At 46.2% G+C, this 13,239-nt stretch overlaps 10 protein-coding genes across 10 annotated transcripts in view; 5 read left to right on the top strand and 5 right to left on the bottom strand.

Moving 5' to 3' along the window:
- Positions 1 to 714: 714 nt before the first annotated feature.
- Positions 715 to 1,214, top strand: SERLADRAFT_437978 (uncharacterized protein; the record flags this gene model as incomplete). Its single annotated transcript, XM_007318328.1, has 2 exons — positions 715 to 752; positions 1,016 to 1,214. 2 exons carry the CDS (start codon positions 715 to 717, stop codon positions 1,212 to 1,214), a joined length of 237 nt encoding a protein of 78 aa, XP_007318390.1.
- A 39-nt stretch (positions 1,215 to 1,253) lies between these two features.
- On the top strand, positions 1,254 to 3,514 carry SERLADRAFT_408347 (uncharacterized protein; the record flags this gene model as incomplete). The annotated part of the gene is made up of 11 exons (XM_007318327.1): positions 1,254 to 1,338; positions 1,399 to 1,494; positions 1,523 to 1,673; positions 1,813 to 1,937; positions 1,988 to 2,236; positions 2,314 to 2,414; positions 2,466 to 2,483; positions 2,593 to 2,650; positions 2,860 to 2,940; positions 2,991 to 3,025; positions 3,443 to 3,514. The coding sequence occupies 11 exons, from the start codon at positions 1,254 to 1,256 to the stop codon at positions 3,512 to 3,514; spliced, it is 1,071 nt and encodes a 356-aa protein (XP_007318389.1).
- A 105-nt stretch (positions 3,515 to 3,619) lies between these two features.
- Positions 3,620 to 3,813, top strand: SERLADRAFT_369608 (uncharacterized protein; the record flags this gene model as incomplete). Its single annotated transcript, XM_007318326.1, has 2 exons — positions 3,620 to 3,643; positions 3,667 to 3,813. The coding sequence occupies 2 exons, from the start codon at positions 3,620 to 3,622 to the stop codon at positions 3,811 to 3,813; spliced, it is 171 nt and encodes a 56-aa protein (XP_007318388.1).
- A 21-nt stretch (positions 3,814 to 3,834) lies between these two features.
- SERLADRAFT_369607 (uncharacterized protein) lies at positions 3,835 to 4,063 on the bottom strand (the record flags this gene model as incomplete). The annotated part of the gene is made up of 2 exons (XM_007318325.1): positions 3,835 to 3,900; positions 3,938 to 4,063. The coding sequence occupies 2 exons, from the start codon at positions 4,061 to 4,063 to the stop codon at positions 3,835 to 3,837; spliced, it is 192 nt and encodes a 63-aa protein (XP_007318387.1).
- On the top strand, positions 4,058 to 4,493 carry SERLADRAFT_467547 (uncharacterized protein; the record flags this gene model as incomplete). Its single annotated transcript, XM_007318324.1, has 3 exons — positions 4,058 to 4,137; positions 4,186 to 4,211; positions 4,282 to 4,493. Coding segments are annotated over 3 exons (150 nt in total), but the record flags the coding sequence as incomplete, so codon positions are not given.
- Positions 4,494 to 5,444: 951 nt separating this feature from the next.
- On the bottom strand, positions 5,445 to 6,660 carry SERLADRAFT_467544 (uncharacterized protein; the record flags this gene model as incomplete). Its single annotated transcript, XM_007318323.1, has 2 exons — positions 5,445 to 6,179; positions 6,247 to 6,660. The coding sequence occupies 2 exons, from the start codon at positions 6,400 to 6,402 to the stop codon at positions 5,628 to 5,630; spliced, it is 708 nt and encodes a 235-aa protein (XP_007318385.1).
- Positions 6,661 to 6,755: 95 nt separating this feature from the next.
- Positions 6,756 to 7,657, bottom strand: SERLADRAFT_415491 (uncharacterized protein; the record flags this gene model as incomplete). The annotated part of the gene is made up of 3 exons (XM_007318322.1): positions 6,756 to 6,794; positions 6,919 to 7,437; positions 7,502 to 7,657. The coding sequence occupies 3 exons, from the start codon at positions 7,655 to 7,657 to the stop codon at positions 6,756 to 6,758; spliced, it is 714 nt and encodes a 237-aa protein (XP_007318384.1).
- A 69-nt stretch (positions 7,658 to 7,726) lies between these two features.
- On the bottom strand, positions 7,727 to 9,291 carry SERLADRAFT_467538 (uncharacterized protein; the record flags this gene model as incomplete). Its single annotated transcript, XM_007318321.1, has 1 exon — positions 7,727 to 9,291. The coding sequence occupies one exon, from the start codon at positions 8,986 to 8,988 to the stop codon at positions 8,440 to 8,442; it is 549 nt and encodes a 182-aa protein (XP_007318383.1).
- Positions 9,292 to 9,378: 87 nt separating this feature from the next.
- On the bottom strand, positions 9,379 to 10,751 carry SERLADRAFT_467536 (uncharacterized protein; the record flags this gene model as incomplete). The annotated part of the gene is made up of 3 exons (XM_007318320.1): positions 9,379 to 9,446; positions 9,500 to 9,607; positions 9,663 to 10,751. Coding segments are annotated over 3 exons (1,260 nt in total), but the record flags the coding sequence as incomplete, so codon positions are not given.
- Positions 10,752 to 12,652: 1,901 nt separating this feature from the next.
- SERLADRAFT_369602 (uncharacterized protein) overlaps positions 12,653 to 13,239 on the top strand; it is a gene marked incomplete at both ends in the record, with an annotated part of 3,937 nt that continues 3,350 nt past the window's right edge. The window contains one exon of the mRNA XM_007318319.1: positions 12,653 to 12,766. Within this exon, the coding sequence (XP_007318381.1) occupies positions 12,653 to 12,766 (114 nt within the window). The remainder of the gene's footprint in view (positions 12,767 to 13,239) is intronic.

Raw genomic sequence — 13,239 nt, 5'->3', positions numbered from 1 at the left:
TTCAAAAATCAAAAATAATTGCACTGTAAATGAATGTTCTGCTGAAAAAAAAGAAACTGGAGCCACCGGTCCACCACCTAGTCCAAATCTGACAGTTCCATGGCCTTACCAATGGACTGGTTGTGTTGGACCACCTGATCAAACGAGGGAGGGAGAGGAGTAGTTCCAATTTGGAACAAGTGAGTCCCAGGCAGCGTGTGGTAGGTGTAGCTGTAGCGAAGACGATGGACAAATGATAAGTGTACCCAAGTGAATGGGACAGCGATGAACATGGGCGACGCAAGGGGATGAACCTTCTCCAGCTCAAAAATTACCCACCCACGCTCCAACCAGGCAAGACGAGCGACCGATGTTTTGATAGTATATGATGGCAGATCGACGTCATGAAGATGGACCTGTTGCCCTATTTGGACCGGCCGCCGGGGCTTTGCTGATATCAGCAGTGGCACGTGGTAGTCAACGGATCGGCGACGGAAGCGGATAGGAAGTGGTGACATCAGAAATGGTGGGGGAGCAAAGAAGATGAGGAGGAGGAGGGTGGAGGTGACGAGGAGGTGAACTAAAATGGGGACCCAGAAACGACCGTCAGGTGAGAATAAAAAGGAGAGGAAGGGGCCCATGGTGGGCCTAGGCAAAGGAAGGGGAGTAAGGGAAACGACAAAAGCGAGGGCGCAATGCAATGTGTAGCCAGTGGCGACGCAAAAATTTGCCGAAATGCCGAAATGCGGAAAGTACCGGATGGAAAAGCAAAGGTGAGCGTGACTGGATTGCCTAATAGAGGTGATGCTGATCAGCCACAAGTTCAAAAAGGGCAATATTAATTACTATTCCATGTGGCACTGTGCCTGTGTGGCGCAAAGGCGAGTCTTTTTGAATATTTGCTTCGTTATTGACACCTGTCCATGCTACCAATCAACTTTGGTGCATGACACCGCCCTGGATCATCAAACAAATTCTGTGTAAGTGACCTATACAACCTGAATTCTCTACTGACAGTCTTTTTTATATATTCTAGTGCAGGAATATCTACCATCTATCCCAGTGACTCTGTGTCGCATGCTGCCAACCCACCCCCAGCACGTTCAGTAGTATCTACAACTGAAGCCCAGCCCCCCCAGCCCCGCTCTGATCAATACCCATTTGAGATTCTATGGGAATTTGATGACTGCAAAAAGGACGAGGACGCTGGACTAACAGCTCAGAACCCCGCTTGACCTGCAATGAAATGTGCTGTCTGGCATGCTGATGGCACCATGATCTCCAGCAAGGAATGGACCGCCATCAAAGCTACCGCCCGCGTCACTCAAAACAAGCTCGAGCAGTTGCCCCTGCCAAAGTGTCGATCCCAGAAACGGTCGCGGAATTACTATTGATCTGCGTACCTGGCTCAGTGGGCAGCTATCATCCAAGAGGTGGAGCAGCAGCAGCCGCTGCTAGCTCTATGTTCAAACCATTGGAAGGCTGAACATGTCCTTGGCCAAATGTTGAGGTCTAGTAAGCTGGTTGATGAGGTGGCTATTAGCAACAACGATGAAGACACAACTCTCACTACTATCTCGTCAGGAACAGGAACAGGAATGGGAATGGGAACAGGAACGGGAACGGGAACAGAAGCTCAAAAACAACGTCGAGCAAGGTCAAGTGTCTCGGAAACGGCGAAGAAACAACGGCCAGTGAGCAGCGCAGCTCCAGAGGCCATGTCAGAGGTACAGATGAGGATGGACAACTCATCCTCAGACACATTGATGCCTCCACCCACTACCGGCCAGTCCTTTTTTTCTTCTTCTCTTACTACTACTGTACTGACATCAGATTTTCAGTACCTATTCAAAAATCACTTCCTCCCCCATCATTTCTGTCTGTCTCCTCAGATAAAGGGTCCAAAAAATACAACGTCGACTTTATAGAGGTCAGCTCCTCTATCCTTGACTTGAAAAGTATGTTCTTTTCATTATTTTTCACTTATTCATACACTAACAAAATCTAGCTATCATAACTCGCAACTTCGACTCCAACTCCTTTGGTATCAACCTTCTCAACGCTATGGAACTCTCTACAGACTTCTCCCCCGGCCCCCCTTCCTCTCTTATGCTCAAATTTATTGAGCGCATTGAGCGTGCTGACCCCAATTCCCCCGAATTTGATGAGGACGACCATGGTGTTTCATGGGGCCATCATCAGTTTACGTCGGGTTCGATGACGTCTTCCTCTGTACTAACATCTTGGACTGCAATAGGTAATTGCAAGATGGCAAGACGTCTAATTGCTGCAACAATCAAGGCCTGTAAAGTTGCGAGGCATATATGTTTCCAGGAAAAGATTTTGCCCTTGACCTTTCCTTGACCTTCCTTGCCGACAACTATCTCAACAATATACTCGAACAAATCTGGGCTGCCTGGAAGGCAGCTGGAGGAGTAAGTTCTTTCCCTCATTTCATAATATTTAAACTGATGCTATCTTTACAGCCGGTATCTAAGGGAAAGGTTTCTTCAACGGTCTCTATGACATCAGCCTCTGTGTCTTTCATTTTGGCAGCTACAGAACCCCCCTCTTTTGTCTCGTCAGCATCGGCTCTCACTTTCCTTGCCTCAGTGGCCACCTCTGTCTCGTCAATGGAACAATCCACAGTGGGTGTGTCAGATTTGGCCAGGTAAGATGATTGTTGTGCAGGGTTACAAGTCATCACCAAGGTCCATTGATATATCTATTAACTCACGTTCAGTTTACAGGTCTTGCAGAAAGAGGAGCTGATGGAATAGATCAAGGCTAGTGGGAATGTCATCACTAACCTGAAACAGCGAACAAAAAAAGGTGATTGTTGATTTTACCACTTTGATATCATCTAACATGGTTTCACAGATCTGGTCACTGTTATCCTGGCCTTACCCATCAAGAAACAGCCCTCTAAGGTGGAAGTCGAGTCTATTATGTCCAAGGCAAGTTGCCCGCTATATCTCTTACTAAACTACTAATTTACATTACTATTACAGTGGAAGGCAAAGAATGTAACATCCAAATCCAAGAAGTAATCAGTTGTTCTCTTGTCATTGTCATCATGTTCTTTAGGAAATTTTTTTGTTGTCATCATTGTGTATATGCTTTTCTTTTGGACTGATCAGGAGCTCTTGTTGTCATTATGTTGTGATTTTTGTATGCTTTTGTATGTTCTTGTATGCTCTGTGCTACTGGGACTCAGCAATGTAACTACGTTGGACTTAATATTGGACTTCAATTGACTGTTACTGGACTTTGAATGACTGTTATTGTGTCAATCGGACTACATTGGATTGCAGATGAACTGGACCTTGCTGGACTCTCACTGGACTATGTTCCCCGAGAAATAAGACTTCATTGGACTCGTTACAGGACTATTTGTACGGATTCGCATATCGGACTGTTGCTGGACTATTATTGACTACACGTGACTACACTTTTTACTGAGGGTGACTCGGTAGATGCCGACGCTGGTTTTCAGTTACCACCACCTCGTTATATTCCAGACGTCGGTGCATAAGTAAATCATGCCCCCATGTTCACTGTCAGTTTGACTCGGAGAGCTTCTACCACGCTTGCGCATTAAGGTTCTCTTCTGGCCATACAGGCTGCTGATGCTATCTTAATGGCAAGCAATAAAGTCAATCTTGTGTCTGCGCGTTTCGTACACAGCGATCATTGCATTGGGCTGCGACAGCAAAGGCTTCGGCTGTAGCACAGAAGATACCAACAAAACAGCTCGCTGCCCTTAGGAATTACTCTCGTATGGGGTTCGGCAGTCTGCACTCCCTTTGCTCCTCCCTCTTTATAGTCTACTGAAAAGCCGCCCGTACACGAACGTTATATTTCCATCTCGTTACATGTCGCCAACAAATCCTCTTCATGTTCACCAGTTCGTCTGTTACCCTACCCATCTAATGCTGGAGGGTTTCCTTACGTTCACACAGTCATGCTTGACCAGACGTGTCAACCAGAGGAGAAGATGTAGATGAGGGCCGGCGCTACGATGAGGCTGAACGATTGCGTAACGCTTATTTAGGCATCGAGGAATGTATCGCGCATAATTCATCTCAATATCTCGAACTTGACGCAAATACTCACAGAGAAACCTACTATCCATTACGAACTTAATACCTTTTTAAAGTGAGTGCGTACTTGATTTCGTCGCAGGTTGATATCTAAACTGCTTAGGATTGGGCGTGATTACCCTTGCGCAGGTATCAACTTTACTGCTTTTCCTTGGGTCATGGATCAGTGTATGGTAATCTTTCACTCTACTTGAATCAGGTCTCAGATTTATTACGCTATCCCGCTCGCTACAAAACTCCTAGATTCACTGAATGCCGTATTGGATAATCAGACGCATTATCTCTCGCTTTTTTAAGGATATCATTTAACGGAGAAACGGTGCAGCTGCCTGCTGAACAGGTGGGGGATATAATGAAGAGGACTGGGAGCCTAGCCTGGAGCTTGCTCCAGAGTAAAACATATGCACCGCATATACGAACTTTGCATACTGTCGTCTTCGATATATTTGGTACTCTCATCGTGAGCACTTTTTGGTTAGTCTCATTGCATATCAACACGTTATTACCAGGATCGTAATCCTGGTCTTTTGAAAGATCTTCAAGCACTAACACACAACTATCCACTGTATGACGCTGAAGAACTGCCCCAAGTTTGTCTTACATGCCTTGCAGAGAACTCTTCAAGGATTTTAGACTCACCAATCTCAGTTCTATTACCTTCCTCACTTATTTGGCTATTTTTCACGTACTGGAGTGGATCTCAATGATTTTGACATCGACAAGCTGTCGGACATACGGTCTTGGCTTGTGTGGTCGGATATTAGAGAGGCACTCTCTGTCCTACATAAACGTGGAGTTAATACCATGATCATGATCATACCGCCAGGTGATGATCACACGCTGCAAACTTGCGCAAAGTTCTCGGGGAGCAACGCGTACTTTGGCTCTTATCATCTATCTCCCACTCCCACGAGGAATATGCTATCAAGATGTACGCCTGAATTATTTTTACAACACCTGCCTCAAAGCTTGCATATCGCTCCTCGCAGATTGCTGTGGTGAGTGACGCATTGTGTGGTGATCTGGAACCTGCTACATTAGCAGGTATGTGCACTGCGTGGCTTCGCCGTGATGACTTGGGAAGATCCGATGCGTTGGGCTGCTGTCAATACAGTCAAGCTCAAGGCCTCTTAGTTGCTACCGCACTCTCAAAGGGCATGTTGCCTTAACGCCATCACTGTCTTGAATGATAGCCCACTTGAATTGTACTGGTATATCCACTGATTACTCCCCGTAATGCTATGTTTCTGTTGCCAAAATCAAGCGTGGAAGGTGTTATCCACAATAAAGCTTAGCCAGGTAACGTACTCGCTACTGCGTTATGAGGCTTTCGATCATCGATCGCTGACATCTACAAAACAACGCATGTTCGAGCTCATGCAATCGGATATAAAGCATACTTATGTTCAAAAATAAAAATACAATGTCGAAGAAATACCACTCTTGCAACCCAGAGTCTGTGTATGTGAATGGACGACCAGCACATAAAACAAAAGAAGAAAACAAGTGTATCAGATTAACCTGAATAAGGAACACTTTCATGGCTCAATAAATCCCAGGTATCAGCCAATACCTTACTCTCCCTGCCCACTCCTCCCACTCCTTCCCAAACTCCTTTTTCATCATCTCGTCTTCCTTCGGACATCTCATGAACAGCGTGATCGCAGTGATGCTCATCATAGTCGCCCAAGATATCGCCGTACCTCTCACCAGCAAGTTGTTAGCAACGCCCGAGCTTCTCAGCCAAGATGTCGGGGAACCGTGCAATGTGAATGCGCCGAGCACGCACAGTGCGGTGGCCGTATAGCTTGGGTGGCGTACAACAGAGTAGGGCCCGTGGGTGACGAGTCGATGGTCTTTGCGTACGCTGAGGACAAAGGTGAAGAATCGACCCAAAGCACGGTAACACGCCCATCGGAGGAGGCCAGCAGCCGTGGAAATGGTGGTCCCCGCGAGGAATGCAGGAGTAATTAGTCGATTGTCAGGGCCACCTAATGCTTTCAAAAGCGTCAGAGCACCTGTTGGTAGCTTCGAAGGAGGGATAAGGGGTATGAGAATAGCAGCGCTCTCTCCTATCGTGCCTAGCCAGAAGGCTACCTGATAGAAGAAAATTGGTTTTCAGTAGGGTAGTTAGTAGGAGATTGGTGGATGATGCCAGGCTCACCTTCAGTGCCCCGCAAAGCGCAGTAGCGGTGTTGAGGAACAACTCTCGCGAACCAGGCTTTACCTTTTCATCCGAAGCCGGGGCATTAGGTGGAGTCAATGCGATGTGCACACCGACGGCTGAGGACAGGAGAAGGGGTATTTTGACGAGGGACATCGTCAATAGGTAAGTGCCTAACTTAGTAGTAGTTGCTGAGGCCTGATAATTTTATGTTCTGTTCTTCTTCTATTTATCAGTCCAGGGCTCGGGTAGAAGGAAGCATTTCGCCATAGCCCTGAGCTGTAAAGAGTAAATGCTATTTACCACATCCGATGTCGCCATGTTAAGATCTAGAATAGCGTGTCAAAAAAACTAAAGCAAAAATGAAGCAACGCCTGCAGTTCAGGTAGGTTGACCGGTTCCACGATGCATCGGATAAACAGTAAGCGGATGTCTTGTCATTTCTGTCATGTGCTTCCGTACACTGACAGGTCTTCCCATCTATTAGTAGAATACGGTACTTTATGGTGCTACTTGGCGGCCCATGAGCTATCAGCGTTATTGAATTGCTATCAGATAGTCATTTTCAAGGTAAGAATGTTGACAAAACAACTGTTAGCCCAAGAATATTAACTTCTTAACAAGGAACGCTTCCACAACTCAGTAAATCCCAGGTATCAGCCGATACCTTACTCTCCCTGCCCACTCCTCCCACTCCTTCCCAAACTCCCTCTTCATCATCTCGTCTTCCTTCGGACATCTCATAAACAGCATAATGGCACACATGCCCGTCACAGCTGTCCAAGACAGTGCCGCACCTCTCACAAACATGTTATCAGCAACGCCTGAGCTTCTCAGCCATGATCCCGGAGCACCGTGCATCGTAAAAGCGCCAAGTACACACAGTGCGGTGGCCGTATAGCTCGGGTGGCGTACAATAGAATAAGGCCCATCGGTGACGAGCCGGTGGTCTTTGCGTACGCTGAGGTGAAAAGTGAAGAGTCGACCCAAGGCACGGTAACACGCCCATCGGAGGAGACCAGCGGCTGAAGAAAGCGTAGTCCCTGCAAGAAATGCAGGAGTGATTGGTCGACTTTCGGGGCCACCCAACGCTTTCAAAAGTGCGAGAGCGGCTGTTGGTAGCTTCGAGGGAGGAATAAGGGGTATGAGTGTCGCGGCGCTCTGCCCTAGCACACCTAGCCAGAAGGCTACCTAGTAAAACAAATTTGGGATTCATGAGGCCAATGCTTACTTGGCCAGTGGATATTATACTCACTTTCACTGTTCCGCAAAGTGCAATAACGGTGTTGAGGAATATCTCACGCGAGTTGGCCTTAATTTTTTCATTGGGAGTAGGGTCATTTGGTGGGGTAAATGCGACGTGCACACCGACAGCTGAGGACAGCAGAAGTGGTATCTTGACGAGGGACATCGTAAACAGGTAAGCACCTAACAGTAGCTGCTGAAGTCTGTGAAGTTCATGAGATGTTATTCTATTTATCAGGGCCCAATACTCGTAGAAGGAACATTTTTAGCAATCCCTTAGCTGAAAAGACTCTGTTAAACGTTGAAAGCCCCATACCATATAACTTCGTGTCCAAAAAAGAAACTCAAAGCGGGAAGGATGGAGGACGCAACAGCCCTTTCAGATAACCACATTCAGTCACGCTTGTCCAAATATCATTTCACCTTCCATTGTAATAGACAGATGGTCTTTCGTATTTTGATGGAATCGGTCAGGAGTTATCAGCAGGTCGCAAGGCACGGGCATTTCACGGTAAGGACGTTGTCGAAACAGATTTTAGGTATCAAATGGAAGGGCTCTCACCTCTCACAAGAATTGACCACACTCCATGAGACTCGGATCATCGCCTAAGCAGCATGTAATGCGTGTTTTCGTTCATGTTATGTACATTCCAGCTAAAAATGCGAATGCTTCAATACTACAAGGATCAAAATCTATAATGCCTATTCCATGTGCTTGAGAACCTAATTAATGAAAGGTGAGATAAAACAAGACAAAACAAATAGTTAGAGAAGGCATAGGATACATAGGAAAGCGGGGTAGATCAAAAATTTCGCAGGACAGAAAGAAAACAGCGAAAATGGGCATAAGACAAATGCAATGACATAGTGATAGGTTCACCACCCAATATCCACATCGAAAGTCTATAATGAGACTCATCCACAAATCCGACCATCGGAAAGTTTCCCTTACACGTTCCTCCCCGCTGCCCTTCCTAAAGTACTCGCCCCAGATCCAAATCCAAACGTACCAGCCTTGGTCAACTTCGACCTTACGCCCCCAGGCGCAGGCGCAGGAAGCCTAGACATTGATCCGGACACAGGACGAGGAAGCGATGATCCAAATTTACTGCCAACCGTGCCCGAAGCATATTTAGACGGTGGGCGTATTCCACTAGCTACCGAGGATGTGCTTGTGCTAGAAATCGAGCTCGGTAGTCTGCTCTGGACTGGCCTACTTATCTCTGAGCTCGTGGCTGAAGCAGCACTTGGGTTAGAGCCAATATTGATGTGACTAGATGCGGGTTTCTGTAGCCTCGATTTGATGCTGCTGAGGATCGCAGGAGCACTCTTTTCCTTCCCTTTGCCATCCTCCTTCTCCCTCAGGCCCATCGGCGCAGGACCCGTGAGTCTGCTCTTGACGCTCATCTTCGCTTCTTCACTCCCAGAAAAAGGAAGTCCGCTTCTCTCGGCACTGAACCCGAGCCGATAGGCAGCTGGAATAGATTTACTTGGCATTGCCACACCAGGTGGTGGTCTCTGTACTCCATTTAATACTGGTTTGTTCCTGATTGTGGGCTGCACTTGTGCTTGCGGTTGGAACTGCACTTCTTTTTGCGGCTGTGAAGCGACAGCCAAAGGCGGTGCCGTTAACAATAGCTGATCATTCACACTCGTATTATCTGTGCCATTTCCATCCACGCCTTCATTGGATCCTGCGCTGCCATTGGTCCCTGTGCTCGAAGTAGAACCGTCCCGGGCGTGCTTTATATTCCGTTTTACGATACGCAATGCGTGTATGGGCTTGGCAGCCGGGTATATCTGCTTTGGTGGTGTCTTGAATTGGGGTTGCGTCTCTGTCTGCTTTTCTGTGCTGATTTGAGAAAAATCACTTTCGTGGGAGTCGGCGGTGGATGGCAAGGGGCAAAACGTCTCGTTATCCACATTTGTACCTGGGAGGGCTATCTGTGATGGGTCTATTTGCACGATAAATTAGCAGTTGAAAGATATCGAGAAAAAAGAGATATACCTAAGGACTTGGGGACTGCACGATCCAGTGCAAAAGTCAGAGAATGAGATATAGGGGAACTAGAAGGAAGACTGAAGCGTTTTTTGACGCTTTGTGATGCTCGTGGAGCTAGAAAAAGGCCTATTAGTGATAGTAAAGGAGAAACGAAAATTTATTGACATACTGCTCTTAAGAGAAGCATTAGCCGCGACCTGGGTGGGAGTGGCTATCGGAGTCGATCCAATGATCCTTGACGCCATGACACTTGTACTACTGATGGCCCCACTCGCTTCTGTGCTCTTGTTATTCTTTATTAAACACTTCTGCGCGTTTTGGTTTTGGTTCTCCTCGTTCTCTTTCTTCGCCAACGCTTCCATCATTTCCTCCTCTGCCTCCATGTTGAATTCATCCATATCATCTAAACCCTTCAAAAATGACTCCTGTCCGCCTAAAAACGATATCCTATCGTTCAACAAATCAAATGATGCTTCAGGACATTGGAGTTGCCAATTGAAGGAGGTATGTAGATCGACCGAAGTGCGGCGTGGGTCAAGGGAAGATGTAGTAGTATTGGAGCGCGGACGAAGACGGGCACGGGGGGAAGGAGAAGAGACATCGTTCAAAGGGAAGACTGCGTGTCCGGCGGAGGGGGTTATACGCGTGGCTGGAGATAATGGCAGCTGTGGAGGAGGCGAAGGTGGTGAAATGGTGAGGACAGTATTGGTGAGGAGTGCCCTGGTAGGAGAGGGGATGAGAAGTGCAGTAGACGATGATAGAGCCGGATCGTTAACTTGTGGTGATAGGGGGCTTTCTTGAGCAAAAGACATAGCTAAACTAGACCCTGATCCTTGTTCAGCGGATGGCGGCTCTAGCAACCGAAGTGGGCTTTGTGAGCACGATGGCCCACTTAAAATGACACCAGCTGGCTTGCATGTATGCAACTCCTGCTTTGCAATATTGAAAGCATTCACGCTCGATGCACATGACGAATTATGTGAATCAGCCTGTACTCCTCCCTTCGATGGGGTGCTGGGGTGATGGGAAGAGACCGACTCCGAAAACATGACCTTTTGAGCCTTCGAAGGTACCGGAGTGGCGTCCAAGGATATATCAGCGAGAGGTGTACGCTGAATATGACTTGGTGGCGTTCGAGCAACATGATGAGGAAGAGGCGTTGCATCTGAATTATCGATTTTTTTTCTTGAAACTTGCGGTGTAAAATTCTCGTCGTCAGAGTCATCTTCTCCCAGCTCATTTACGGCGGCCATCAGCGACTCTGTGGGACCTTTGCTGTTGGAGCTGAGACTAAGCTCGCGCAAAAGTAATTCGGCGTCCTCCACTGTCACGGTCATGTCACCAATGTCTACAAGCCGCCCCTTAGGTACTGCGATAGGTGGCTGAGACTTCTGGACTGCGTAAGTGCGGTTGAAAAAGGCAGACATCGTAAGCTGGTCTGTACTCTGAACATCCGGTACGACATTTTCCTTGTCAGAGTCTGGCGATGGGAGTTCTCTCCGTGGCGTAGAGGGACCGGTTAGTGGGTCAAACAGATTCAGAACGCTGTATCTCGGGTGATTCATGGCAGTATACAGGGCTGGTACCAGTATTGGAGCCAAGATGATGAACGAAAAACTGAAAAAGTGCGATAACAATGCAAGTGAAGTCAAAACAAATCCAAGTTCAAGTTCGAATAAAACACAGCCATGTCACAGCTGTTACTGTGATGTAACGTGTTCTGTGACACGTTCGTGGTTTGCTTGCACGTGTATATCACGTGAATCTTCGTGGCGCGCTGAATACTCAGTCGGAGACTTTTAAGTTCATTTTTCTCATACCAGTATCATGATAAACAAGTGAGCTCAAGATGTCTAAAAACACAAAACTATGTGAATGCTCTACCAAATATGTGTTTTTATTTTGCCTCTGGGCTTTTTCATTTTATATGGATTGCATCTCTTGCAGAGAAAGACTTACTACTACTGTTGTAGTTTCCTTGTTGCTGGCATTATTAGTCTATCACGCCAGCTCTTAGTATCCACTGGGGTGAAGTCCAGGAATGATTCAAACCTTGGAAGGCTTATTTCTCACTGAGAGGGTCGTCCAACAAGAGTGTGTTTACTGAAAAAAGTCTATGATGTATCGAAGCGGACGAGCTACACCTCAGATTCACAATCAGACTCTGACACAAACTAGCATCGTAATAGAGATGTCCACATTCTCTTTCCTGTATACATACATGCCATTTATGTAGGTAGGTATGCCTCTGTCACAAGACTTATTGGTTGGGAGTAGCAAGGGCAAAGGTATCGCCTGATTGCATTGTTTCGATCAGATTTTTTATATTCGCTGGTCATCAGATTTCGATTCCCTTGCTAAACTTATTTTACTTCACACATTTTGATCTTTTGTGGGGGGCCACTCTACATCAGCTTTGTCCTTGCTTTTCTCATAAAGGAATCATGGAGGTCAACTCAGAATATGCAACAGCAATAAATCATGTCCTTCCTCAAGCTCTCGTTCTTCTTGTGACGAATCAATTTTTCTCATCACATTCCTATCATGTCGTGGTTATCCAATTCATTCCCTGTCACTCCTCTCACTCTTGGACTAGAGATTACAGCTGGCATTCTATTATTCTTATCCTTTTTCTTCTTATTTTCCCTTCATATTCATGTCCTATCATACTTACAACAAAGGAGAATAATTGCAGACCCTCGAGGAGATATCCAGATGACATAGTGATGATCCAATGCTATGTCTGGGAATACTTTGGAGGAATATTGATAAGCAAGGTAGGCTATGAATCAGCGCCTTCTCATGGGCTTACTGATACAGCCAATTGTACACCTCTTACCAATACTTTCTCTCACACAATTAGTAAATATGATAGATCAGACCTCTTTCTCTTTCTTTTCTTATTGGTTAGTTGGTTAGTCAGACCACTTTCTTAACTCTTCCCTTTTTTGGTCTGACCATCATTATTCACTATATAAGGAAATACATACTCGATGTATCATTCCTTAGTTCAATATTAGTTTAGATTTGCGCCCATATTGATACTCTTCAAGCCTCAAACTCTGATTCACCGCCATTTATCATGGACTTGACCAGACATTGAGTCTTGTTATATAGCTTCGTATTTGTTGCCTGACACTTCTATCATCTGCCATAACTATGCATATTGTCATTACTCCCCCAAATGCACCACCTACTGCTCAGGAGGTTTTGAAACCCTCGGCTCGTGAAATTTATATGAGATTCATTATCAGGACTCTTGGCCCACTCAAGGTTTTTGCAATTATCATTTTTGATATGACTGATCTTTTCAACTTGTGTATTCTCTAGATTTCATTCTGGCTAGGTACTTTAGGACAGGCTGCCACCATCCTAATACCGTTAATTCCTCCTGTGAAGCTTCCATCAGGTGCTCTTACTCTTCTAGATGCACTAAGTGGCTCAGATTATTGTGCCATAGCTATACCATTCCTTGTCGGTTCTTCCCTCACGACGCTTGGTGGCCTCCTTCGCTGGGCTTGCTATTGTGCCCTTGGGAGATTATTTACCTTCCATCTCAGTGTGCGCAAAGACCACCGACTTGTCACCAGCACTGGGTGCATAGCCAAATATATCCATGAGAAAAATCTGGAAAAAAAGCTTGAAAACAAAAATACTTTCTTCAAGGTATTTCTTCTATAACTATTTTTCCCCCTCAAATGGATGGCTCTCACCACCCGTTATCGTAGTGCACGTCTCCGCTTATG

The sequence above is a fragment of the Serpula lacrymans genome (genome assembly GCF_000218685.1).
Source record: "Serpula lacrymans var. lacrymans S7.9 unplaced genomic scaffold SERLAscaffold_7, whole genome shotgun sequence".
NCBI classification, from domain to species: Eukaryota; Fungi; Basidiomycota; class Agaricomycetes; order Boletales; family Serpulaceae; genus Serpula; species Serpula lacrymans.
This window is presented reverse-complemented; position numbering and strand designations above follow the sequence as displayed.